This window comes from Rhea americana, unplaced genomic scaffold (genome assembly GCF_003343005.1).
Source record: "Rhea americana isolate MKP2758 unplaced genomic scaffold, rheAme1 scaffold_29, whole genome shotgun sequence".
NCBI lineage: Eukaryota > Metazoa > Chordata > Aves > Rheiformes > Rheidae > Rhea > Rhea americana.
In genome coordinates, this window is record NW_028186412.1 from 3,231,084 (window position 1) to 3,257,052 (window position 25,969).

The 25,969-nt window shown below is 37.5% G+C and overlaps 2 protein-coding genes across 2 annotated transcripts; both read right to left on the minus strand.

Moving 5' to 3' along the window:
* Positions 1-1,379: 1,379 nt before the first annotated feature.
* On the minus strand, positions 1,380-9,206 carry LOC146593544 (matrix metalloproteinase-27-like). Its single transcript, XM_085309105.1, has 10 exons — positions 9,048-9,206; positions 8,465-8,703; positions 7,703-7,851; positions 7,480-7,608; positions 5,293-5,454; positions 4,952-5,075; positions 4,058-4,188; positions 3,578-3,737; positions 1,932-2,035; positions 1,380-1,730 (listed from the first exon to the last, which is right to left on the minus strand). Exons 1-10 carry the CDS (start codon positions 9,147-9,149, stop codon positions 1,630-1,632), a joined length of 1,401 nt encoding a protein of 466 aa, XP_085165231.1. The 5' UTR covers positions 9,150-9,206; the 3' UTR covers positions 1,380-1,629.
* Positions 9,207-15,442: 6,236 nt separating this feature from the next.
* Positions 15,443-22,672, minus strand: LOC146593545 (interstitial collagenase-like). Its single transcript, XM_085309106.1, has 10 exons — positions 22,555-22,672; positions 21,309-21,553; positions 20,886-21,034; positions 20,668-20,793; positions 19,765-19,926; positions 19,237-19,354; positions 18,394-18,527; positions 16,897-17,056; positions 15,888-15,988; positions 15,443-15,661 (listed from the first exon to the last, which is right to left on the minus strand). The coding sequence occupies exons 1-10, from the start codon at positions 22,651-22,653 to the stop codon at positions 15,561-15,563; spliced, it is 1,395 nt and encodes a 464-aa protein (XP_085165232.1). The 5' UTR covers positions 22,654-22,672; the 3' UTR covers positions 15,443-15,560.
* Positions 22,673-25,969: the final 3,297 nt, after the last annotated feature.

A 25,969-nucleotide genomic window follows, 5' to 3' on the forward strand; every position in this document is an offset into this window, starting at 1 on the left:
AAAGAGACATTTTCTCCAAGAAGTGGCTCATCCTGAGCAGCCCAGGCATAGAGTTTGAGTGGGCTGAGGAACACTGTGCAAGGTACTTTTCCCCTTTCATTCATCCACTCAAATAGAGTAGATATATAACTGTTAGATAGATAGCTAAAGAGGGRTCAGATGCAGCTCACCCGAATGATGACCATTTCACCCTGCTTAAGTTTAAATTTTGTTAGGGTTCTGGAGTGTGAAGGTGTTCACCATGACTTGGGGTAGGAGAATAGTGTAGTGATTATGATATATGCTTTACATGCTGAAGGTCTTCAGCTCAAGCCCCAGTGGAACCAGCATCAGGACACCTTTGGGAGGTTCGCCTAGATGACCTCCAGAAGTTCCTTCCAACCTTACTGACTCTGTGACTACTTTTGTAGATTAGTGAAATAAAATACACGAGCCTCTATTTTGATTTCCTGGTGGGACACAGGCCAATGGGCTTCTCACAGTGATAGCAATGACGTAATGATAATCTTATTGTTTTTACTAAATTAGGCTGGTAAGGTTCAAATTGGGATCACTCTATTGCTCTATCCGGTTGTGCAAAAATACATACCAAAAAGAAACTCAAGCATGTAGCAGGTGGATAAAACAGCCAGATATATGAGAATTAGGGAGTAGGAGGACAAGCCAATATTAGTAAGAGCATGTTCTCACATATGTCCAGCTGTGCACATAATATGACTATCCATTTCACAGTGATTCTGGGCCTCATTCCAGAATAAAATTTAAAGGAAATATTTGAAGAGGATAAAGCTGTGACTTCACAGATTCTGTTTGTTGCTGTGAGAAATTTGTTCCATGTACAATGGTAGCATGTAAAAAAAATCTCAGATATATTTGCACTTGAGGCACATGCTTTTGCCAGCAGAGCAAAACTTGTCCTCCACAACGTGACAAAACCATTGCCAAATGAATATATTTCTTGAATAGGAGAGGGCTGATTTGTGAATGGATGCAATTCATAGATTCACAGTGATGTGTGAATTGATTCGAAATGCCTGCAGGTGGGGCGCTCGTTGAGGCACTGGAARGACAGATCAGGATGAGAGTCTATTTGGAGCATTAGGGCAGGAGGGTAATTTTGGTGGCAACATATTGACTTAATGTGGAGAGGGTAAGGTTGCGGTTGTCAAAGACGAACAGGAGAAGATGACAGGAGAGAAGACATGGAAAAATAAATGACCAATGAAAAGCCTGGCTTTTGAAGATGCTATGAAAGAAAAGGAGCATCACATGTTGGAATAGTCAGCATATTAATGTGATGTTTTTCACACATTTTCGGAAATATGAAACATCTTCAACAGATGAAGCAAAAAATAGTTAACACCAAACTTAAAATTGTTTATTGCCAAATATTTGAAAGCCCCATCAGAGTATAAAAAAATAGTTTATGTTGGACATTCTGCACTTAATCACTTTGCAGATTTGTTCTGGACTTTGAAGGTAAAATAGAGCTGACATGATAATTTACTAAAATCATAGACATACATGAAAACCAATCCTGTTGCCTCTCCCATATAGCAGCAAATGTATGAACAACCTTTGAGAAATCTAGAGTGATTTTTATTCTTAGCTGCAGAAAGTTTAATGATGCTAACATTTAAACCAACTGTTACTCTTTATCTCACGGATAACTTTTTTAGCATTAGGGTCAAACTCCTGCTGCTTTGATCCATGGAAGAAGTAGAAGAACCCTAGAAATAAAAAAAGTGAAATTTTATCTTGTGCAAACAAGCTTCGTTCTAACAAACAAAGCTGGGAACATCACCTTCTATTCATAGCATCTATTTTGTTCCGTTTTTTGCAGAGTACAACAATAATGACATTAATAACAACTCTAAAGCATATGCTGTTTACAAATAAACTGATTTTACTTAAAAATACATTTAATTTACCTTTGTGTTGGAAAACAGCATCGACCTTCTGGCTAATTCCTGGAAAGTCATCTACTGTCYGTCTAGGATAACCCTTCTCTATGGATTGGCTGTTTTCATCATACCTAAATCATATGAAAGGAGACATTTAATTTGACAGCGTTTAGGCATCAATTCGAATTAAGCAGATGCTGAATTGTATCCACCATCTGTAGTTTGACTGGCTGCACTGGGAGTGCAATGAGTAACGTTAGCTGCACACATAAATGTTTGCTGGACTCTGGCCTTCGTGCTTGCAGCAAGGAGGTTAGTTCTTTGCTGACAGAGGCTGGCATAGCTCCAAAGTAGTGTCTGAAATGAGGCCAACTGAAGTAAGATGCACATTTTTAATAGCAGGGTTGAGATTTACCTCCTGTAACTTCAGCACTATGAATGTTAGGTTGCCAGTGGAAACTGGTCGGATAGATTCCCTCTGTAACGAGCGGGTGAATTTATTGCATGAATCTAAAATACTTCTTAGACTCTGATCTAGTATTACACATTGTCATCTCCTGGCTGACAGWTTTAGAAGGAAGAAAGGAAACCGACATATTTCTAGTTAAATCAAGTTCCTCACAGAGCCAGGAAATTTGTTACAGGATGGGGCTGAATTTGTGGGCTGAAAGAGGGACCTAAAACATTCTTGAAGATTTGAGGAACCCTCCCAAGAAAAAAAAAAGGAARCAAACAAACCTTTGTTTTACTTCTTGGATACAAGCAATACTTTTCATAGGATCTTGAGATTGAGAAAATTGCTATTATTACATAAAGAAATGCATGCTGTGGTTTTCTTGCATGCCTTTGTCTTGTGACCAAGGCAGTAAAATAGCAGGGCAAGGTATTGTAAATACTCCTTCCAAAACTATCAAAAACAAAGGACAGGAAACCACATACGGCTGAAAATCCAGCTGGCAATGTATGCCTCACTAAGGAACCCCACAATTAATCACCATAATCTATGTTTAACCCACAATGTGCTCCTGATTGCCTGCAAAAGGTCTTTGCAGCAATTGTCCTTGCACACAGGAGCAATCTATCAGCTTGCCAAAGCTGATGTTTTTGTTTCTGTTTGCCTGGTATTTGGGTACCAATAGTTACTTATACCAGAGAGTAAACAGAATTTAGAAGCAGCATATTGCAAATCCAGTACTAACCAGCCAAAGAAAGGGAAATAAATTCGTTTGTTTCTGAGAGAGATTAAGTGATCTAGGACTTTTCAGAAACTTGAGAAAACCTATACCAGGCCATCCAAAGCAGCCTCCTGCCAAAGAAGATTAACTCTCAGTTCATTATTTTCTGTAGATGTTTTCATCTGTTTTATTTATAAAAATTGCATATATACTGGAACTTTTTCAGCTGCCAGGTATAATGCATCAAAATAAGTGTATCTTGAATGCCTGTTTTAACACACTATTAAACTCTCAAAAGTCACAGGTGTATTCTCCTCCTAGTGCAAGAGCCAGGTAAACAATTAATCCTATTTTCTTTGAAAAGTTGGATTAATATATTTGCCTAGTTACAGATCATTACCTAAAATCCTATTTTTTCCTTTATCACATGGATGATTTTAATTGCATACAGGTTGTATTGGAGTCAATCATAAGATAATGCTCATCATTTGTCCTTACCTCCAGTACTTGTCACCTATGAAAAAATCTGTTTTCCCAGTGTTTTTATTACAAACAGCTGCGTCAATTTTCTTAACACCTTTAGGGAAGCCCAATGTGTTGATATTCTTTGGGTAACCGGGCAATACCTGATATCCACTGATAACCCAGAAATTATTGCCTATTCAAAAAAAANAAAAAAAAAAAAAAAAAAAAAAAAAAAAAAAAAAAAAAAAAAAAAAAAAAAAAAAAAAAAAAAAGAGAGAGAGAGAGAGAGAGAGAAAAGAAAAAGAAAAGGTTTGTGAAGTTCCACTAGTAATTTTGACAAGATGAAAGAAAAAGATACACTTTCTCAGCATAGGCTGTAGAAATTAAGGGAAATATCCCTTTTTTTATTCTTTGTAAAGTTAATTTTATGCATAGTTTCAGAAGCTACCCTTCTTCCCTCCCATTTCCCCTCAAATTAAAAAATAAGAATTTAAAGAAAATCTTATACATCACCTTTGAAAAATAAGATCTGATCTTTTGTATTCTCGTATGCTGCTTGAATACCAGATGGAAGAAATGGCCAGAAGGCAGAAATTAATTCAAGTTCAACTTCTGAGTTATCAGGATACACACGCCATAAGTGTCTGATTTAAATATGAAACAATTTTTGTAGTAAATAAACTACAGATACTTCTATATACGCACAAGTATGTGAACAACATTGTGACTTACAGGTTTGCTCTTGTCAGTGGGACTACCTAGATCAACGTATCAGAAGGTGAAACACTAGCCTCAGTGGGAACAAAAATCATGTTCTGTCTTGCAAAGAGCTGTACTGACTTTTTTTCTGGATAGCAACTTTTCATTGCTATTCACTGATTAATGTTATCAGCTAGAAGCAGCAGAAAAACAGAAAAATTCAGATGGTTCCTGTATCATATTGTAATGTAAGAATAAAAGATTTATAGGGTTCCAAATGGGCTTGGCATAAGCTATTCCCTGTATACCCAGCTGACTTCCAACTTGCATATGTGAGTGGAGGAGAGATTGGTCCAAATGCATTGTATAGATTTCTTAGGAAATGGTTGAAGTATTGAACTATGTCACTACGCACAATGTATGCCTCACATACTCTGTGTGACCACCTATATGTCCAAGAATAAAGCTTTCCTGGGATTGAGATAGTTTCTGGAAAAAGAAAAAAGCATATTTGGCATGTAAAAACATTGATAAAACTCCTGTTTGCTAAGTTTTGTTTCCATGAACAGTTGTTTCTAAAATCTGTTTCACTGGTCTCACTATAAATCCCACTAATCATGCTAAGCGCTGCAGTGTTCAATTTTTGTAGAAATCGAACAGATAAATCTCACAGAGACAAATGTCAATATCAAGAGGGATTGTATTTACCTGCCTTTCAGAAACATGACTTCTCGTCGGAGTGTAGTCACAGCATCGAAAGACATTTGGGAGCCACAGGTTTTAGGTGATGTAGGGGTGGCTGGCCTCTTATCTGGGGCATTTGGTGGAGAGCCTAAGGAAGATATTAAAAAAAATACATAAAATTTATGTAAACATTATGTTTTTCACACACATTTTTTTTAATATATATATATATATATCACTTTTAAAAATATGTATTTAAATATATATTTACATATATTATGAGAATATAATGATTTTAATGATCTAACTATGAAAGAAGTTGTTTCTCTCTTATTCTATCCTTTTTTAATGGGCATTCTACTCACCATAAATGGACTGAATGCCACTTATGTCATCTGGAGAGAGGGGAAATTCACTGGGGTTGACATAGGCATAGTTGGGGAACATCAAGGCCCTCTGGTYATTAGAATGGGAGAGACCCAGTGCATGGCCAACCTCATGAGCAGCAACAAGGAACAAGTTGAATCCTTTAAAAAAAATGTATATAGAGGAAAAAATCAGTCTAATTTTGGTCTGAAAATGGCTTGTGTACTGTGAACGCACCAGGGCCATTGCTCAGTGGTGGATTTCATACAATATACTCAAATTAATTAGGGTATACATATACATGTATTTTCTATAGGACACCCAGAAGAAGGGAGTTTCTTTTGGCTGTCTTTCTTGCTGTTATCTCTGTTAGCAACTGAAAGTATGTGTGTGGTGTGAGTAGATGGCTGGGGGTGAGGGTGGGTGCAGCTCTGAGGAATGTCCTGGCAATGTTTCCTGGCTGAGCTAGAGCAGATTAGATGAGTCAGAACAGAGTAATAAGAGAAGAGGACACACTCTGTGATACTTGAGGTACCAAGCTGTCATTCTGTGTGTCACAATCCTTCCTACAAACCTGGGAAAGAAAGGTGAGACAACAAATAAACAGAGAAAAAATAATATCAGCAAGATAGTTTCCCTTTTTATCAATACGACTTTTAAACTTACAGTTTCTTTAAAGCCTTGTCAAATAAAGTATCTCTTAGAATGTTGTGCCTGTGCATGCTTTTCTCCAGGACCTATGGTAACTCTGCAAATAGGTAAAAATGGGATTTCCTCCAATGCACATTTAACTGCTTGCATCCATCAAGGTAGCACACTTTCCTGAATTGGGGAAGAATGATCATCTGCCCTACAGCAAAATCAAGAGCCAGAAATATCAAAAGACTGTCAAGATCACGGTTGTGTTGCACAGCAGATTTCCCAAGAAGGGCTGACTGAAGCCAAGAACTCCATTTCTCAAAAACAAAACAAAGCATCAAGTTTTCCACATGTATTTCCATTCCTTCCCTCTCACGAGTCTTCTGAGCTCTCCAAAGAGTTCTGTAATACCTCACTGTCGGAGTCATGCCGCTGAAGAGCAACACTAAAATTGGGGGTTGACCCATTCAACCCCAGTGTGGGGGAAAAATTATATTTTTATCAGCATGATAAGTTCACCTCTGATCTCTCAGTTTTCTTCTGGCACACTAAACCCACATCTCTTTTCCTCATACAGTACTCTTACAACACCTTCCTGTTATTTAACTCCTTGCCTCTCATGCTTTGTGACCAAGTCTCTCCTACTGCAGTTCCTCTCTGTTGTTACCCCTCTCAAAAACCATGGATGAGAAAAGGGTCTAAAGTACAACAGGGTAATTTTCTTGTGTACTGACAGATCTGTTAAAGGAAGTATATATACTGTATGGCTAGGGGGCTCAGGAGACTGCATAGGTCCCAGCCTGATGGTTGAGCACTTGGCATTGGTCTTCTGGCCTGAAGGTACGCATTTGTAGTCAGCTCTCCATGCTGCATCTCAGCCCGTGAGTAGCCCAAACAGCACACTGAGACTCCCAGCTGCTCGCAGGAAGCTCACATTGCTTTGAGAACACTTTCATGTATAAGTTAGTTCCAGCCTGAATGTACAGTAAAGCTATAGCAACCTATAGCTGGACCTATTTTGACATTATTAGTGAGGCCACTCTGTAATTGCTGGAGACTCTAATTTTTTTTTTTGTTTTTTTGTTTTTTTTTAATCTGATGAGGATCTCTGCTGAAGGCTCCTACACAGGCACAGTATACTTCCTTTGCTATGTGTGGCAGTGTCATGCTTCGTGCTAGCACATGCACCATGCACTCTTAGCAAATGAGGAAAACAAGAGTCAGAAAGATTTCACCAAAGATTGTGAATTTCTGGTGTGGATGGGCCCCACTGTCCCCAAGATAAGAGTTGCCCCTGTCTGTAATGCTCCTATCTGAAAAGGGTTTTCCCACTAATATATTTATGAGTGGTAAATATCTTCCAGAGTGGATCAGGCCAGTTTTTATATCATCATCTCTGTAAATGTCCTTGTTTGAGGATGCCCTCTAAAATCCTCAAGCTATGCTTGGTTTTAATGTGCTTCATCTTAGTGTGTTCTTTCACCTAACTAAAATTAGAAAGGAATTTGTGTGTCTGCATAATACTTTAGAAACCTTTTGTTACGTACCAACTGAGCCTGCTGTCCAGTCTTCATCCTCGTCAAAGTGCACATCACCACCAAAACCATTGCCGGGTGGAAAGGCATGAGCAAGCACACCAAGGGGGCCATCAAAATAGCGAGGACAATGTCCGTGAGCTAAATACAATGTTGAAATAACACTGAATTTGTGTCTTGATTATTGGAAAATATTTAAACTAATCTTACCATCAATATGCAGTCAATATGTTACCTTTGGTGCCAAAAGCAATCATTATATCTGCTATCCCCTCATGAATGCGAGTGAAAATCAGTGGGGTGACAGTGCTCCATACTTTAAATGCCTTCTGGATTGCTTTATCCACATCCTCTTTTCTCATATCTGGTGTGTAGTTCACAATTCTACAGTAATAAAGGTTCAAGTAATAATAATACTTAGTGCTGGCATGAAGAATTTCTTGCATATTGCCAAGATGATGMACTGAGATATTTAAGAAGAAATTTAACCTGCAATCCAATAATTCCCCCAAATCATCTTGGACAATGTGAGCTTGAGGAATGTGATAACTTAACTGTTCCACATGGGTTTTTTTATAATAATAATTGTGGACGTGTTATCAAATTTTCTCTAAATAGTTCTTAGCCAACAGGTGCTCTCTTGGATGTGATGAAAATCCTCTCCTCAGATTTCTGTGACTACTAAGCTGTCAGTTACATTTTGATGATAAGAGGGTTCATGCAGGGTGCAATTGATGTTTCTCTTTTGCCCACAGAATATTTATTAGGAGTGATACATGAGAGACAAAATATTGCAGTTGACTTAAGAAAGGTAAAATACTCAGCTTGACGCTCAAAAATTTCTCTAGGGAATATGCATGACTAACAGTAGGGGAGAGAAAAACATTTTTGTTATCCTGACTGGAAATARTTGCTATAGAAGTTATTTAAATACAATAAATGTATATATCCACAAAACCACAATTTAATCACAGAAAAGCAAGTATGGAAATACTACCTGTATGTAAGCTTGTTTTTTTTCCATCCTGGCAAAGTAACACCATAGAGACCCACATCAGGAACTCCACATCTGGGTTTTTTCATCATTTCCAATGTCTCAGTGTCTGGTTTTCCAGTCACTTTCAAACCAAAAAAGTCTTGCATTTTCCGGAGTTTTTCAGCTGTCGATTCAGCATTTCTCTTCCATCCAAGTTGCTTTGGATCTGGCTCAACTTCATAAAATTTATGTAAGTAGTCCTAATGAAAAGTTTAAACAAATATGTTTCACTTTTTGATCTGTTTATTACATAAATACCTTAGGACTGATAATATTCATGTGCTGTGCTGGCACAATCGTATGCCTGTGACTACTCAGAGCCAAAACGGATGTTTTCCTGAGGATCTTAGCTAAACAGAAACAGACAACTTTGTCCCTGATTCTTGACATTTCCAGTATGTACAGATTTAACATGCTTTAGTAAAGTTTGGGCATCAGAGGTGTGTGTAACAGCATAATCTCAGACAGCAAACTGCTGTGTAGGTTAGAACACATAGTTTGTATCTAAAAAGAAAGAGATCTCAGGAGTGGACGAGATAGTTACCTGTAGGAGCTTTAGATCTTCTTCGTTTTCTTTCTCTGGGTGCACAGGAAGAGCGATAGAACCAGCTACACAGATTGACAGCAGAAGTGAGAGATTCTGCATTCTCACACTCTACACTCTTTTTCTGCCCTAGTACAAGAACAGTCCTGCTTTCTGCTCCCTATGCATGGTCTCACACATCCCAATTTGTRTGATTTTAGAGTGTTTCGTAAAGTCAGCTGTGGACTGACTCACAGTTTATCATGCTCTGATTACCTCCAGACATCCTATAACACTAGACTGACTGACAAAATAAAACTTAACTAAATCCATCTGATTTAAAAACATCTGAAGTCARTTAGTATTTGAATACTCCTAAGCTGCTTGGCTACCATTTCAAAAGTGGCAGCCAATTTTAGATACTTCACACTGAATTTTAGGAACCCAAGCAATTTCACACCACATGAAATGGTGGRCAAAGCAGAACCTTTTAGGTTGTCCCAACCCAGCTGTGTGAAACTGAGCCTCCAAATGTACAGACCYTTAAAGATGTGGTCGTTAGTAGTCTCAGTCTGGTAAATGGGAGTCATGCATCAGATATGAATCCCATCCAAAAAAATTAATTTTTTTAGGAGAAATTATTGCCATATGCAAGCAGAAAGCTTTCTTTTTGAATTGATCCATAAAATCAGAGTGGATATTTTGAAGAATGAATGAGAAGCTTTAATCAACCTCACATCCCTGCTGCAACTCTTTGAAAAGGCTGTGTGTTTCCTTTAATTATAACGGYGAAATACAGGTTCTGCATAAGTAAAAAAAGATTTTATTTCATGCCTATTAAAAGAAGTATGAAGGTGCTGCTTCACTGAAGTTTYAGCAAGGTTAAGTTGTGCCCAACCTAAAGTGTGTGAGTAATCTTGTATCTCTGCCTACCTTTATTTATCTRTCTGTCTGTCTGCTATCTATTTATCCATCTATTTAACRTCTGCCATTTCATCAACAAATCTTTCTTCAGTTTAACCACATTAACCACAGGGGATATGATTATTTCCTCTCTTAAGTAATTCGGAAGAGAGGAAGTTTCAAGAATCACACAAGCTGTGACAAATTGGAGGATTTCATCCTGCTTCTGGAAGGTGCTGGTTGAGCACCTTCCTCCTCCATTGGTAGCAATGGGAAATGAAGGTGTTTGGCACCTCAAAGGAGCTCTGACGGGATGTGCTCATCATTTGAAAAAGTATTATAACAAACAATCTCATGTGGCTGTGGCTTTTTCAGGAAATCCTTGTTTCCATGTTATTTTTCGTTGTCAATTGCAGCCAACTTTTCTCTGGGTGGGGGTATTAATGACGAATTTCATTGCCCAAATTTCACAACATAGCCTTGTTTATTAAACTTCATAGTGTTTATCAGCTACAGTAACAAAAAACCCTCTTTACTTTGTCATTATTATTAATTGCATTGTGGTAACATGTGAGAGATCCATGAGACTTGGATCCCATTCAGTTCTCTTACTGATGTACAAACTGCGACAATGATTTTTCTCACACGGCGAGCGTGACCGCATTGATCCTGGAAATGACGTGCATTTATGCATAAATAGAGGTTTTTTTTGAGCTCTACCTACCATTATTAAACTGAAAAATTTGTTGGTCTCAGAGATTTTAAGTTAGAAGGAATTACTGCAGTGCTATTGTCTGACCATATACACGACATAGGTCACAAACACAACCCCCTGCTCAGTGGCTTTTATTCCAAGTATAATTTCTGATGGCACTGGAAAAAAAATTGGGGAAAAGATATTTATTTCTTATTTGAATTTAATTTTGTAAAAATCAAGGGAGCACTATGAGCAGATTTGAAATGAACCAGGAGAGGTAGTTATCTTTTTTCCACTGAGGCTGGTCATCCATTCCCCAGAACTGCCTGCTGTATAGTACTGGAAAGACAGCGCCAATGAGAGCAGTAAGGTTAAGATTAGTTGCATCTAACTTTAAATACTTATTGGTTAAGAATTCTTCTATGGATAACAGAAAAAGATATCTCTGGAGAGTGATTCAACCAGCTATCCTAGAAAAGGGTCTCTGTCTTTCTTCATTGAATGTAGAGAAAATGACCTTCATATTTGTTCCGAAAACACTTTGTTGCTACGTGGGAGAGGCTACATCGTTCAAAGCCTGTGTTCTGACTTTAAGTTTCTGCCCTTGACCGTCTGCACAACACAGCAGCCAGTTCCAGCTGCTCCTGGGAGAGAAGCCTAAGTGCAGTTTCTCACAAAGAAAAGCCTGAGAAAAGAAGAAGCTGTAAAGCAGCTGTTGATTATGGTTCCTTAATTCTTTGCATTGTTTAGAGTTGATGGATTCTCATCTGCCTCATGACTTCTTCTTGTGGTCCTAGCATTGTTTTTATCCAGACTGTGGTAATATGACCCATGTCTTAACTTGGAAAGGTCACTGCCTGTCCTCATCACATTGGAAGTACCAGGCGACACTACACAGAGAGGCACAGAAATCAACAACACTGCTGTATCATGATGATGATATCAGGAAGGATTCAGCGGTACATAGTGTGGGTGTCTACATGTGAGATAACTTTTTAGGCTTGCATAATAGCCAACACAAATCTAGTCAATGCATATCAAATGGTATCAGGATCATGCTTAATCTGACCACATGTAGGAGTTAAATTTACAGAATCAGAATCAGTAAGGTTGGAAGGGACCTCTGGAGATCATCTAGTTCAACCTCCCTGCTCAAGCAGGGTCACTTAGAGAGGGTTGCATCCAAGCGGGCCTTGAACACCTCCAGAGGAGACTCCACAACCTCTCTGGCAGCCTGYTCCAGTGCTCCGTCACTCTCACAGGGAAGAAATTCCCCCTCACGCTCAGGCAGAACTTCCTGTGCTTCACTTTCTGCCCATTGCCTCTTGTCCTGTCACATGAGACAACTGAAAAGAGTTTGTCCCCATCCCCTTGACACCCTCCGTTCAGGTACTTGTACACGTTGATAAGATCCCCCTTCAGTCTTCTCTTCCCCAGGCTGAAGAGGCCCAGCTCTCGCAACCGTTCCTTGTAGAGCAGATGCTCCAGCCCTCTGATCATCTTTGTAGCCCTACACTGGACTCTCTCCAGTAGCTCTGTGTCTCTCTTGTAGTGGGGAGCCCAGAACTGGACACAAGACTCGAGATGAGGCCTCATCAGGGCTGAGGAAAGGGGCAGGATCACCTCCCTCAACATGCTGACAACACTCTTCCCAATGCACCCCAGGAGACCACTGGCCTTCTTGGCCACAAGGGCACATTGCTGGCTCATGGTCAACTTGTCATCCACTGATCACAACCCTCTGAGCTCTGCCTTTCAACCAGTTCTCAAGCCATCTCACTGTCCACTCATCTAACCCACACTTCCTGAGCTTCTCTAGGAGGATGTTACAGGAGACAGTGTCAGAAGCCTTGCTGAAGTCAAGGTATGCAAAGTCCACTGCTCTCCACTCATCTTCAGCCAGTCATGCCATCATAGAAGGCTATCAGGTTGRTTAAGCAGGATTCCCCTTTGGTGAATCCATGCTGAGTACTCCTGATCACCTTCTTTTCCTCCATATGCTTGGAGATGACATCCAGGATTTCATTTAGGATGAGCTGCATAGCTCTCAGGAGTCCAAGTGTCTTGACCAGCTCCACTGACTATGGCAACAGCCTATGCCTGAACTCACATAAAAACACTTAGGCTGAAATTTAGCTGCCTAAGTACTGATGCCTTGTTTTTGAGATAATCTAGTGAACCTGAGACGCTGACAGAAGACTGGTGAATGTGACGCAGGATGCAGAGGGGACCTGTGCCTCTTAGACTTGCAGTTGGAGGCCAAGTAGAAGACCCTAACGTATCTTAATGGCACTAGATACCTGATCAGGCAGCTGAATTGAACTGATACTTTAAGTTTAATCCCACCACAGATTCAACAAAGCCAAATAATCACTCAGTTTGAATGAGAAAACATGAGACAATAGCAAATGGCTCAGACAGTTTATCTGATCCCTTTCAAACCTTTGGCAAAGACTACAGGCTGTGAAGGCAGGATTCAGTCACCTAAACATAGGTGTCTAGAGGCACTGTGGGCTCTAGAGCTCAGGGGAGTACTGATCTGCCAGAAGTCCTGTTTCATACCTGCAGGGGTATCTTGGATACCCTAAAGCATCTCAAATACCCTGGATGAATATATTTAGGCATTTGAATCCCACTCTGGGTGAATCTGTTTCAATTAACAGTGATGTGGGCTTGGACTGCGCATGCAAACTATTACAATACACCAGGATGTGCTACTCTAACTATGGTACAGTAATTAGCAAATAGGACCATAAACTTACTAAAAGAGTGTAAACAATTGCAGGTGATTGCATGGACTAAGGCTGGTAACTGTAACCATATTAGATGACTCTGCAAGATCAAAAATCTTGGAACTAGAGCTTGTGCTTCCAGGAATGTGATATAGTGGTCCAGGCACCAGACGTGCCCTTGTTGTAAATGTGTGGGTGAAGTTGAGTAATCACTGAACTCATAAAGATAGCAGACAAAAGCACTCAGATAAGTACAGAGAAGTGTTTCTCAGAAGTAAATCATTTTATTTTGAGCCCTTGGTCTTGATGCTTGAGGGAAATCCGGGATACTTTACAGGATACCAAAAGTCACAGACTACAAATGTTTCACTCTAAACTTCCTCCTCTCTTTAACCTCTTCCTATTCCACATGTCATAAATTACCCTTTTTCTCTCTCTTTACTGCAAATTATAGCCTCCTTTTTACTGTGTCCTATTCAATATTCCCTCCACTCCAAAAGTATCAGCTACTTTTTTCCTTCTAGAGAGAGGTTAGTAGTTCCACTTTAGCTCTGAGGAGCTGCTCTCGAGTTGCTTTGGGGTCTGCTGTTTCTGTTCCTCATCTGAAGAAGATGTGTGCCCCAGGGTTTGCTTATTTTTTAATTTATGATAGGTCTGATAAGACATATTATCTTTCCCTATAAATACTGTGTTGCTGTGTCTGTATACCATCTCCGCTATAACAACATAACCAATTTAGATTTATATACCTTTAAAATAATTTTTGTTTTAATTGTCTTTGGTAGTTTAGTATCACTGGCTTACACAAGAAAATACAATTAATTAGCACTGTTACTAAGACTTCGTATTAAGGAATTGGTACCTAAATCACCTCCTGTGAAGGGCACACACATAAATTAATTTCTTCAATAAAGGCTTAGATTTACTACAATTTAATGTTTTACTTTTTTAGCATTTATAAAGAATATCATATAGTCACCTTTATTTTCAATAATGCAATTTCGTATTTTTGAACTAAACTGCGTTTTGACTAATTTTTTCCCCTGAAATTAATAAATGTAAGAATTACTAAGTCTGTTCTTTATTTACATGACATGAAATTTGATAGGATCCTAATATAGACAGCAAAGTAACGAAAACAATTCAAATGATGCTTCTATACTGTTACACATTCTTTTCTCAAAATTCAATTACTGCTATTATAGGATCCTGATACCTTTCTCTGAGGTATGTCACATTCTAGAGATGATCTATCTGACAAGATACATTATGTGATTGTTATATGACTTCTCACGTTACCAGCAGTGCTACAGAAAAAAAAATGAAAGTGGATAACTGTTCAAACATCATTTTAATTGGGGATATTTGAAAAAAAATCAAGTAGTCTGGATATAAAGCTGCCTTTTTCATGAGTTTTTGAATGGGAAATATTCTTGGACTAGAATTTTTTCAGTAAACTTCTCTCTCCTTTATCCGCCTGGAATCAGGAGGAACTTAGAAACTACTAGAGTAGTCAGGACCTGAAAGAGCTTTGAGCAGGGAAGTGCACCCATCCATTATATAATGTGGCTACCTGTGATAGCAGGGGACTGGTTTCAGTGATCTCAGAAGTCCTTTCCAATCTTACATTTTTTTCAGTCTTAAATCCAGTTTAAATCCCCAAACAGGAGAAAAGCATCCATGTTTGCTACAATCTATGTCCTAGAGGAAAGGCTAAAAGAAGAAGAGGGCCAAAGGAGGGCAGAAAGACGAAGTGTGATTTTTGGGCTGATGGTAATAAGCCCCAACTGTCCTAACTACACGTAGGGTTTTCAACAGGGCTTATGTGGGTAACAGAGCTCAGAGCCAGCTGGCTCCTCCTTTCCGTGACTTGAGAAAAGGATCTGATATTTCACGCTGGAATACATTTTTTAATGTTTGGAAGCTAGACTTGGCTATTGAATATTAGTGCAAATCAGAAAGCATAGACAAAATAATATGACAAATATAGTTTATTAAAAGTCTTTAGCAAATGAAAATATAATAAATTATGCAACTGTATTTGTATTAAAATTTTATATTAAAAATATTAAGATCATAATTCCACAAGTCACTGGACACAAATCATTGTGTCAGAAAACCACTGTGACATGATGGTTGTGAAACGCAGAAAAAAATCCATCACATAAAAATGTGTAATGTGCATATGAAAAGCCATTGCAATTAGCAATCAAACCAGCTGTTGCTCTTCATTTGTCTGACAATCCTTTTGACACGAGGATCAAACTGGAACTGAGTTGTTCCATGGAAGAAGTAGACATAGCCTACAAATAAAATTGAAACCAATTATATTTCATTAATGGCTTCTTTTCAGTACTTTGAAAAACAATTAACCTAAACAGTCCATGCATATTTACTGTTTTTCATTTCCATCTCAACAGATTTGCATCAAGATTAATAGAAGCCTTTTTTTTTTTTGAAAATAAATGCTCTTATCTACAGATGCCTAAATATTCAAGTAAAACCAGATTAAAGATGTATTTTACTTACCATTTTTCTGGAAAGCAGCATCAACTCTGCCAATTTTTCCAAAGTCTGAGACTATTTTCCTGGGGTAACCATGATCCATGGATCTTTTGTTTTCATCATATCTTAACATAAGAAACATCATTAAAATGTATAAGGAATCAGGTAAAGTCCAAAGCAAATTTAAACACATGAAACTCTGCTCTTACTAAAAGTCTAATAAAGGTAAACTAAATCAGCTTTTTGAGTCTTCCTATTATGTATTAATGTTTGCCTGTTATGAGTGTCTTGAGGTTTGAAAATCCTACCTTCAGTGGAGTTTGCAGCAAAACTCTCAAAGGTCTTGGGAGCTTAGATCAGAAATATATTCATACATTTCTGGCCTATCTACAGCCTTAGCCATTAAAGGCATGCAAAATGATTTTCTCTTACTGGCTATGGAATATTCAGTTCAGTATAAAAGCAAAGAGCAAAGCGTGGGAATAAAAAGACTTTAGCACTAACAWATTTGTATTAGTGTCAACCATGTACTCATTAAACAAAATTACTGTCTGAAATTTATCATGAACTTTTCATAAATTATAAATACTACCAGCTGTACAATCACAGATTATATATAACTTGATGGTTCATAGGGAAATTCAATTATAATGCTTTTTATTAGCAGTTTATTCTGCTTGAGATGTGAGTGAAAAATATACACTCTCATAACATTACCCAGAAAAGCTGCACTGTTGTGGAGAATGAGTGAGTAGTTTAGTAGAAAACAATTCTTTTACTAGACAGATGGTTCGCCACTAGCAAGTAATTACATTCCCAGTACATTAATCTAATGAATGTAAAAAAGTCCCATAGAAAAAGTGGTATTTCCTAACAAACACTTCCTAACAAAATAATGTTTAAACTTCCACAGACTCCTTTTTAAAGTTCTGGGGTCTATCTGATTTAAAAATTATTGCATTTTCATTTTATAGTAATACATCAGTCCTCAGGGGGAAAATACACTTCACGGTAGCTGAACATTAAATCTTACCTCCAGTATCTGTCAGCTATAAAGAAGTATGTTTTTCCTGTGGTTTCATCATTGTAAGCTGCATTAACTCTTTTAATAGTCTTTGGGAATCCCAAGCGATAAATTGATTTAGGATAGCCAGGTGCAATGTCATAACCTCTGAGAACCCAATATTTATCCTCTGAAAAATATAACCACATTTCATTTAATTGTTTTTGCTATTAACAAATAACATTTAACTGTATTTTATATGAGTTGCAAACAGAGCTTTTTAGATGTAAGTATCATTCCTTTCAGTTTATTACGTTAGCGAATGGTTCTTCTCCTTAGAAGTCAGTGGAAGTGCACTTTGCTTTTATGAATAAACTATTAGAATCATAAGGTAGTATGGATAGTAATTTCCTCAGATTTTATTCAAAAAAATACATTGTATCTGGGTAACAATTTGGGGATAGTTCAAGTGTTAATGCACTGATATTTGTGAATGAGATGCTGGGATTTCGTTAAAGTCCTGTAATACRTTATGTAGTCGTAGTCATAATACTTTGAAAGCTGGATAGATGTGCATGAAATTAAACAATTAAGGAGTGCATATATCTGGCCAAAATTCCTTGATAATTATAGATGTGTTGATCCTCTTTGAATACTCTMATATATCATAGACTGTAATATACATGTAGTGAAGCTATTTAAAGTAGGAAAAATATACTTGAGACCTTTAAAACAAAGGACTGATCATTTTTTGAATGAACGAACAACTWTCCCCTCACAGCACACTTTTTCATTAAGTGCTGTCAACCCTATGTTCTTTACTCATTTGTTGTAGAAAGCAGTCTTATTCCTCATATGTAGTCTACATTTCAAAAATGTGATAAAATATTACTAATAATGTGAGTTTTCCAAAGATCTCCAGTAGTCTGTCTTGGGCTTTTGAAAAGTAATTTTTAAAATTAATTTTTGAAATCTTTTTCCACAAAATACATTTTGTTTTGCCTAAGTCTATGAATTATTTCTCTCATTCATTTTTAAATCTAAACTGCATATAATTTTTAGTAAGAGTCTTATTTTTTTATTATTCCATATTGCAATATATGTTTAGGTGTGCTATCAGTGTTATCAATGCTTTCCATGTTAATAGTAACAACAGTAATAATACTGTCTGGCCAACTATATTTGCCACTTGACTTCAATGTTAAGATTCAGCAAAAATCCTTCTACTGTCAAATGCTGTTATTCAGAAAGAACTAGAAGATATGAAGACGAGAAACTATTCTCACGCCTTGCTTTTCCTTAACTAAGACAGAGAAACAAGTTTTCATGCACATGACCTTCTGGAGATTCCTTCCAGCACTATGATTCTGTGATGCTCTGGTTTAATTATTTGCATGTCTTTAAAAGAGCCTGGTCAGAGAACTCCTCTTTTACACTGATCTTCTCAAAAGAACCACTTTGACGTCTGTAATTGCACCGTTTGCAGGGAAAAATTAGAAAAAAGTAGACATTTTCAGATTCCATTACCTTTAAAAAGTAGAACTTCATCCCTTTCAATGTTTTCATAAGCAGCTTGAATTCCTGATGGCAACTTTGGCCAAAACAGTGAGATAAAATTGAGCTCTGTCTCTGTCCTCTGAGGATGTTTGCGCAGCATATATCTGTTTCAAAGAAAATTTATATGTTGAAATAGTTTCACCACTATCATAAATGTAAAACAATAATTATAGCTTCTGGAGTATGACAGGAGGGAGACAGATATATTTACATGGTGATTTACTCTGTCTAAATTCATAAATACCATCTGGATATGAATATCCATTTCTGATGAATGTAAAGGAAGTCAAGGGCAGCTGCACTTTTAACTTTAATGGCTCAATTAGATACCAAAAACCAGACAAGATTAATATGAGCCCTTCTATTCCTCTGACAGCAGTAAAGCTGAGAGTTGTTTTCAGCTGCCACTTGATAGAAATTTTTCTACATTACTGTTATTTTCAGTTCTATTCCTGTTCTTTCATTGGGATCTAGCAGAAAAATGATATTATGAGTTACATGAACACATTGTTAAGGAATAATTGGTGATAAATCTGTTGTGGTAATAGCTAAAATAGCAGAATAGTCAGAAAATAACCCACAATTCCTAATCTCCTTCATCAATATTGTCAGTTAGGGCTCTTGGGAATAAAAGATTGGAGAAAGCCAAGGAACATTTTTGTCTAAGAACTATTCCTTGTGTAAATACATGGTGGTTTTCTAGTGCTTTACTTTGTACTGTGTTCCAAAGGGATCCTTTTGCCTCAGGTATTATAGATTTTTTTATACAMCTGAATGTTTTTTGGAGATAATATCTATTCTCATTATTGTTACCTGCCCTTGAAGAAGAACATTTCTCCACGCAGTGTAGTAATAGCATCAAACGTCAAATTAGGGTCACAGACTTGTGGAGTCGTAGGTCCTGTTGGCTGTACAGGAGCATTAGACTGTCCTATAGGAAGATTAGTGAAGAACATTTTACCTTTCAGTATAGAGAAATACAGACTAAAGCCAGCGTTCAGAAGCTGTGTAAAGATACCAAGAACCTTCCTTATAAGGMACTACAGGCAACACTGTTTTAAAATAAGAGTTTGTCATTTAAAGTCAAGCTTTTAACATTACTAAAATCAGTTGTGTAAAGCTATTCATCTCCTCCAGAATGAGATTTTTGCAGAACAGGATTTCAGCTGAAGTTAGCCTTGTGGACTTTTCCTTTTTTTCTGTTATTGAACAATGATTCAACAACATTTACACTTTTCATTTTGGTGAAAGAAGCATATTTTAAACATGCCTTAATTATTGATCACCAGACCCTCAAATAGAAATAYTAACCAAAAATAATGAGATGTTTATTTTTCTTACCATAGATGGCTTGAATGCCATCAATGTCATCCTGAGGAAGATGGAATTCTTTAGGATCAGTGTAGGCGTAAGTTGGATACATCAGTGCTCCAGGATCAGTGGAATGAGACAGACCCAGCGAATGGCCAAGCTCATGGGCAATAACTATGAACAAGTTGTATCCTGTGGGATAAAAATCATATAAAATGRGTAAAATCTGTTTCAGTCTTCAACACAGTTGACTAAATAGGAAACACTTTTATGCATCTTCCCAAAACAGTCTACGGCTTGAAGACAGACAGTATGTAATACTCCCAACATTACAACTGAAAAAGATATTGTAAGAGAAGAGTTATACAGGTACTCAGGGCATGTCAGGCATTAATTATGTTCTCCTCGCCCTTTGACTAGTGTCCCTGTGTCTTAAACACAAAGCCCATTTCTCCTACTACTACTTAGGCTACTTAGGATCAAGTATTGTTCTAATGATGTGTGTGGCAGTGCGGTGATACAATAGAACAGACCATCATGAAAAGCACTGAGAAGACAGCTTTGGTGATATACAAGCATCCTAGTTAGTACCAAACTTTGATGTGCTAGGTTAAGAAAGTTAGAGATTTTGACCYGAGAACTTTACAATCAGATCTTCCTGTATTCAAGTTTAGACTTTGATTGGAGGAAAAGACATTTTTAAGTACTGATTCCTTTGCTGTTATAAACCACTATGACCTAAATATCTTTTTTTTTTATCAGAATAGACTCCTACAAAGAAATCTCTAGAGAAAAGGGAATAAGCAATTAAAAACAATATCTGCCACTTTTACCATTTTTTTGCCTGAAATCAGTCTTATGAACTAAGTATCACATGAGCAAAGACTGTATGAGGTAAAACTGTTTAAATAGATATAGCTACAAAATCTCTACCTTTTCCATCTTTTGTCCAGTATTCCTCATTATCAAGGTGYACATCTCCACCAATGGCTTCACCAGGCTGAAAAGCGTGAGCCAGCTGCCCATTGGGGCCATCAAAAGGAGAGTTGTCTTTGTGGTCTAAAATGAAAAGGAGAAAAATAAATTAGAATCCTAAACTATTTCTCTTGTTGCAAGTGGCTATTTATTGTAGATAAAGATAACAGTATTACCTCTAACAACAAAAGAGATCATTATATCTGCTTCTTTGTCCTCAATCTTTCGGAAAGTGAGTGGTGTCACGTTGCTCCAGACACTGAGAGCTTTTTGAATTGCTTCATCTACATCAGCTCTCCTCATAAGTGGGGTATAATTCACAATCCTTCAAAGCAAAACCAATATATTAAGTTCTTACATAGTGTTAAGAATTCAGTGATTTAGTTGAAATCTGTACAAAGGTCAGAAACATTAAATATATCTTTCATGAATGAAAATCAATGGCCTTGTTTTAGATCTTGCCTTCTAGAATGTCTGTCTCTTTCCAGAAATCAGATAATCACTCTAGATGTCCAAATATGACATAAAATGTCTTACTTTAGGCTCATTAAATTGGAAAATTAGGTTTATATCTTTTTGCATCAAATTGGGAATGTTACCTGTATGTGAGATTATTTGTCTTCCACTTTGGATTCCCTTGTGTAAACATATATTTTCCAATATCAGGGACACCACATCTGGGTTTTTTCATCATATTCAAAGTGTCAAGATCAGGTTTTCCAGTCACTTTTAGTCCAAAGAATTCCTGCATTTCCTTGAGCTTTTCAGAAAGAGGGTTTATACTCTTTACCCTTATGTGAGGCTGGTCATCTTTTTGAAGATTGTAGAAATTCTGTAGATAAGTCTGAAACAGAATTTAAAAAAAGAACATTGTGGTACATCAGAATTGTGTTCAGTCACACTTAATTTTTTCTGAATAGTCTTATATTGTTCCTATATYGACAAGTCTTGTGTTTGCCAGGAGCTAGAACTGTCTATTTTCTCCAGAAATTTATACAAAGATACGGATATGACTTACAGTTTTCATTATATGTATCTGGATTTCTTGTTTTACTGATGGATTACATGGAGAAAATATTCTTGAAATCTAATATATACTATTAGTAATTAATTCCACGTTTATTTTTGGTGCCCTGTTATTTCACTGGCAAAACTTGCAAAGAGAATAAAGACTGGCAGTTAATGCCAGAGAGCCAGGACTCYCATGGAAGCCAGTGGATGCTGTAGAGGTTCAACATTTGGCAAATAAGGCTATACAGTTTAGCAGCTAAATGCGATTTTATGAATCCAAGTCTTCCTATTAATTTTCAGTAATTTTGATGCTAATAGATAAAATGTTCCATCTATACAAATGTAGTATTTCTCCTCGATTTCCTTTTTATTTCAGTGTTCCAGGAAAGGTCTGATTTAGCAAAATACTGAAATGTATGTCTAATTCCATCAAATGAGTTTCTTCCTCTATATTACTGACACTAGTCATGTCACAAGTATCAAAGCACATTCATAAAAGTAAATTTGTTGCTGATTTTGACTATTATTTCTGCACAGCCAGAGGAGCCTTATTAATAGAACTCACACTTCTGCATTATTGTTATTGTTTTACTATATAAAATCTGACAGAAATAATCATTAATTACAATATTGGAAGAGAATTTATGCCATTTTCAATGAGTTTTACATGAATAATTGTCACAAAGCCAGATTAACAAGAAAAGTTTTCTCTTGAAACCTCTGCAAAATGATACATCTTTAATATCAAGTCATATTCTCTGAAAAGAAGTGCAGTTATAGTTATCTCTCAGACTATCTCCTGTTTCATTTAAAACTTAATTGAAAAATATTTACCTCCACAAGTGCTATGGTTTTTCCTTCATCTTCTGGAGCCACAGGAAAAGCAGTGGAGATTGCCACATACGGCAACAGGAGAAGCAAAAGGGACTTCATTCTAATCGTAGGTCTTCTACTTCAGTTACACTGCTAAATCTTTATCTGCTGAACACATTTCTCAACTCTGTTTATATAGGTAACATGCAAATCAGTGACAGTCTGACTCATATTGTATAATATCCTCTGATCATTAGAAATGATGCATAACAGTTTCATCACAAGGGAGTGACGCAACATACTTGATTAATGTTGGTGTCCTTATTCTGCCTGAGATTTCTGTTTGGGACATTTTTGTAATGTGTTTGGCAAATAATGAAAATTTTCAGATAAGAGGAGGTGAATTCAGAATATTTATGGCACGTGATCTTGAAAAATTGGAGAAGAAAAGGAAATAATCTATAATTCAGTAAAGTCAATACAAAGATCTGATCTTAGCTAAGAATAATCAGTATCATAACTCCAGGGGGCAGTTGCCTATTAGTTAGCGGTTCTGTCTAAAACCATCTTGTGATGTTAGCAAAACTGAGCACTAAAACRGTTCAATAATTTTCTACTGTTACTAAAAAAAAAAATCAGTCATGAAACTGAGATGCATAAACTGGCTTCCCATATGTAAGACRTATGAAATAATGCTTATACTCTTAGAAGGCCTCAGCTACAATGCCGTGTTTGACATGATCAGCTAGAAAGAGTCCATGAAGCAGGAATGGTTGTAAGTCTAGAAAAGACAAACTGAAGGAATTGTTCTGTGACTCTGTGATCAGTGTCTCATCTAGGGAAGACTGAGGGGAGGCATGATAAACGTTGTTAAATAAATGAAATGTTATTCCTAAGATGGAAGCACTAACTCCTCCAAGACTCTAATACGGTCTTAAACAAAAGTGATTAAGTTTCAATAGTAGGTTTGGGCTTCAGATGTCTGAATATCTGTGCTATTTGAGATGCCCTACCGAATCCCACCTCATCTCTAGCTACCCTGGAAGGAYATAAGTCTCCATGGGTCCTGTGTCATCACAACCAGCCCTATGTGGATGTCTCAGATAGGTATGGGCAAATGAAAAATGCTCTAAGGGATCCAACTTTTTAAGTGTTTGTACACGTGTTTGTAGGTGGCTATGTGTGACTTAGGTGTCTAAGCTCCCATTTTGGACAATGGATTCTAGAGAGAGATTCACCTGACATACAGTATCTGCTTTAAGATGAAATGAATCGCTCTCTAGACTCCATTGGCTGGATCAGACAGATCTATGTTGACAATGTAAGAGTTTAAATACCCAGAACACATACAAATCACTACAATGTAAACCCCTGAATTCATGAAAACACTTTTAACTACAGGATAGCCCCAGAGTAGACAGCTTGAGCTGGCTGAATATTTTCTAACTTTGGAAGGTGTCAAGATATCTTTTGGAATGCTTTTGGTTTTGCTGTTCTTGCCTTACATAACCAGCCTCAGTGGAAAGCCTTTAGAGGTTTCTCCTGGTTTATTTTTTTTTTTGTGATTCATTGTCTTAAAGGAATACTGAAAATGTTACTGTTAGAACAAGAAAGGCAAATATGAATCATTATCATTTATTTCTGATATCTGAGTAAGTTTTGCTCTGAAGAGGCTCAATGCAGGGTGAAAACTTTCTTAATTGGCCTGGGAAATAATTCACTTATTTTCCCCCAAATCACAGAAAAATAATATACTTAGTATATGAWTCTACCCTCATTGCGATGTAGCATCCCATCTCCTCCAACTTACATCAATGTTCAGCACAGCACATATGCACTCATGGMAAAAGTGAATCTCTTTGTGCCTTCCAAAGTGCAGAGTGACAATGCTTTTTAGGAGTGATTGAATAAAGAGAATACAGGAYATTTCAAAAATAGAAGAAACAATATAGTGCTAGTATTTGAAATGGCTGGTAAGATAATTCTTCAAAGTATACAGATCTTCTAGATGCAAAGAGATTCAATTCCATGAGTCATTGTCCAAGAAATACTATTGTTGATTATCCTTGATCCATCATGATTTTCAGGCATAAAAAGAAGTGCATACATTGAATACCTCTCCAAAGACTTTGCATTGTATTTTTGGTTTGCTACAGCTCACATGACCCTGGGATTTATGAAATGCTGTTTAATTTCTCTAGTTCTATTTCTAAACTAGCATTTTCATTGTAAATATTTATCCCTCATTTGATTCTATAAGCTAGTTTATATAGTTTCTGCTACAATGACTCCATTTTTTTTAGTAGCTCACTTCTTATTTCTTTTATCATTTTTTCTTTTATTTTCTGAAGGTATAATGGACACAGTTAAGCACATGCAGACAAAGAACAGAACTGGATTTATTAGAAGCATCCACCGGCTGACACAGGAACACTAACAAATCATGTGTCACAGATTGCACAGAAAGATTCTGCTGGTAGACAGCTTTTTGTGTAGGGTCTTCTGCCAAATTTTAAATATGACCAGGAGGATATTGAGTAACGCAAGGCGGGGGAGGGGGGTAGGGACAGCTTGTTATTTTCCATGTGACTTTTGAGTACAGTCTTTGAGTAAAGAGTCCTGCATTCTAGCACTGCCTGGAGGAGCTGTTTATACATTGGAAAGATCATTTAGTGAAAATCTTAAACAGCAGCAGGAAAGGGAAGCAGAACCAATCACTTCCTTCTTTTTTTGGAATTTCCCAGTTTTGGGCTACAAAGCTGTGTTCCCCTTTCGTGAATTTCCTACTGCATGCCRTTCTGCACATCTCCCTCAAATTAGGGAAGGGGAGTCCTGCAAGGCAGCTGGCACATTGCCACCCTCTCCTTTCCAAATACTTGCCTTTAGAAAATGCCTTGGTATTTAAAACTCAATAAAAGGAAACATAAATATGCCAGAATGCAACAGATACTCCCTGCAATATGTGAGAATTTTTGCTGAGTGCCAGCTGGTGTCTGTAGAGTTCTTGACTTTGCCTGTGGGACCATTGGGGTAGCAATTACTCCCCCCACACACAAAAGGGTGCAGAGGCACAGTGGCTGGAGGGGGCCCCAGGAACCCTGTCCAAACCACTGGAGCCCTGAGCTGTCCCCTCCCAGGGCTGTCCCAAGGCAGCTGCCAGCCTGGGGCTGGGGCAACGCTGGCAGCATGAGTGGCTGGGAGAGCCTCCCCCGGCACCAACTGACCACAGGGCACTGCTGAGGAGTGGGACACATGAGGGGTGCTGGGAGTTTGCACAAGGTTTATTATGTAGTATTTGGCAGAAGGACCAAAGGTGGCRAAAGGAAGAGATCAAAGTGGTTTGGGATAAAAGGTGCTGGTCATGTGCAGGCAGATTGCTGGTCAGTTGGCTCATCTGGCCCTGCCTTGCCCTGCCRAGTGCAGTCTGGCCTCTCCT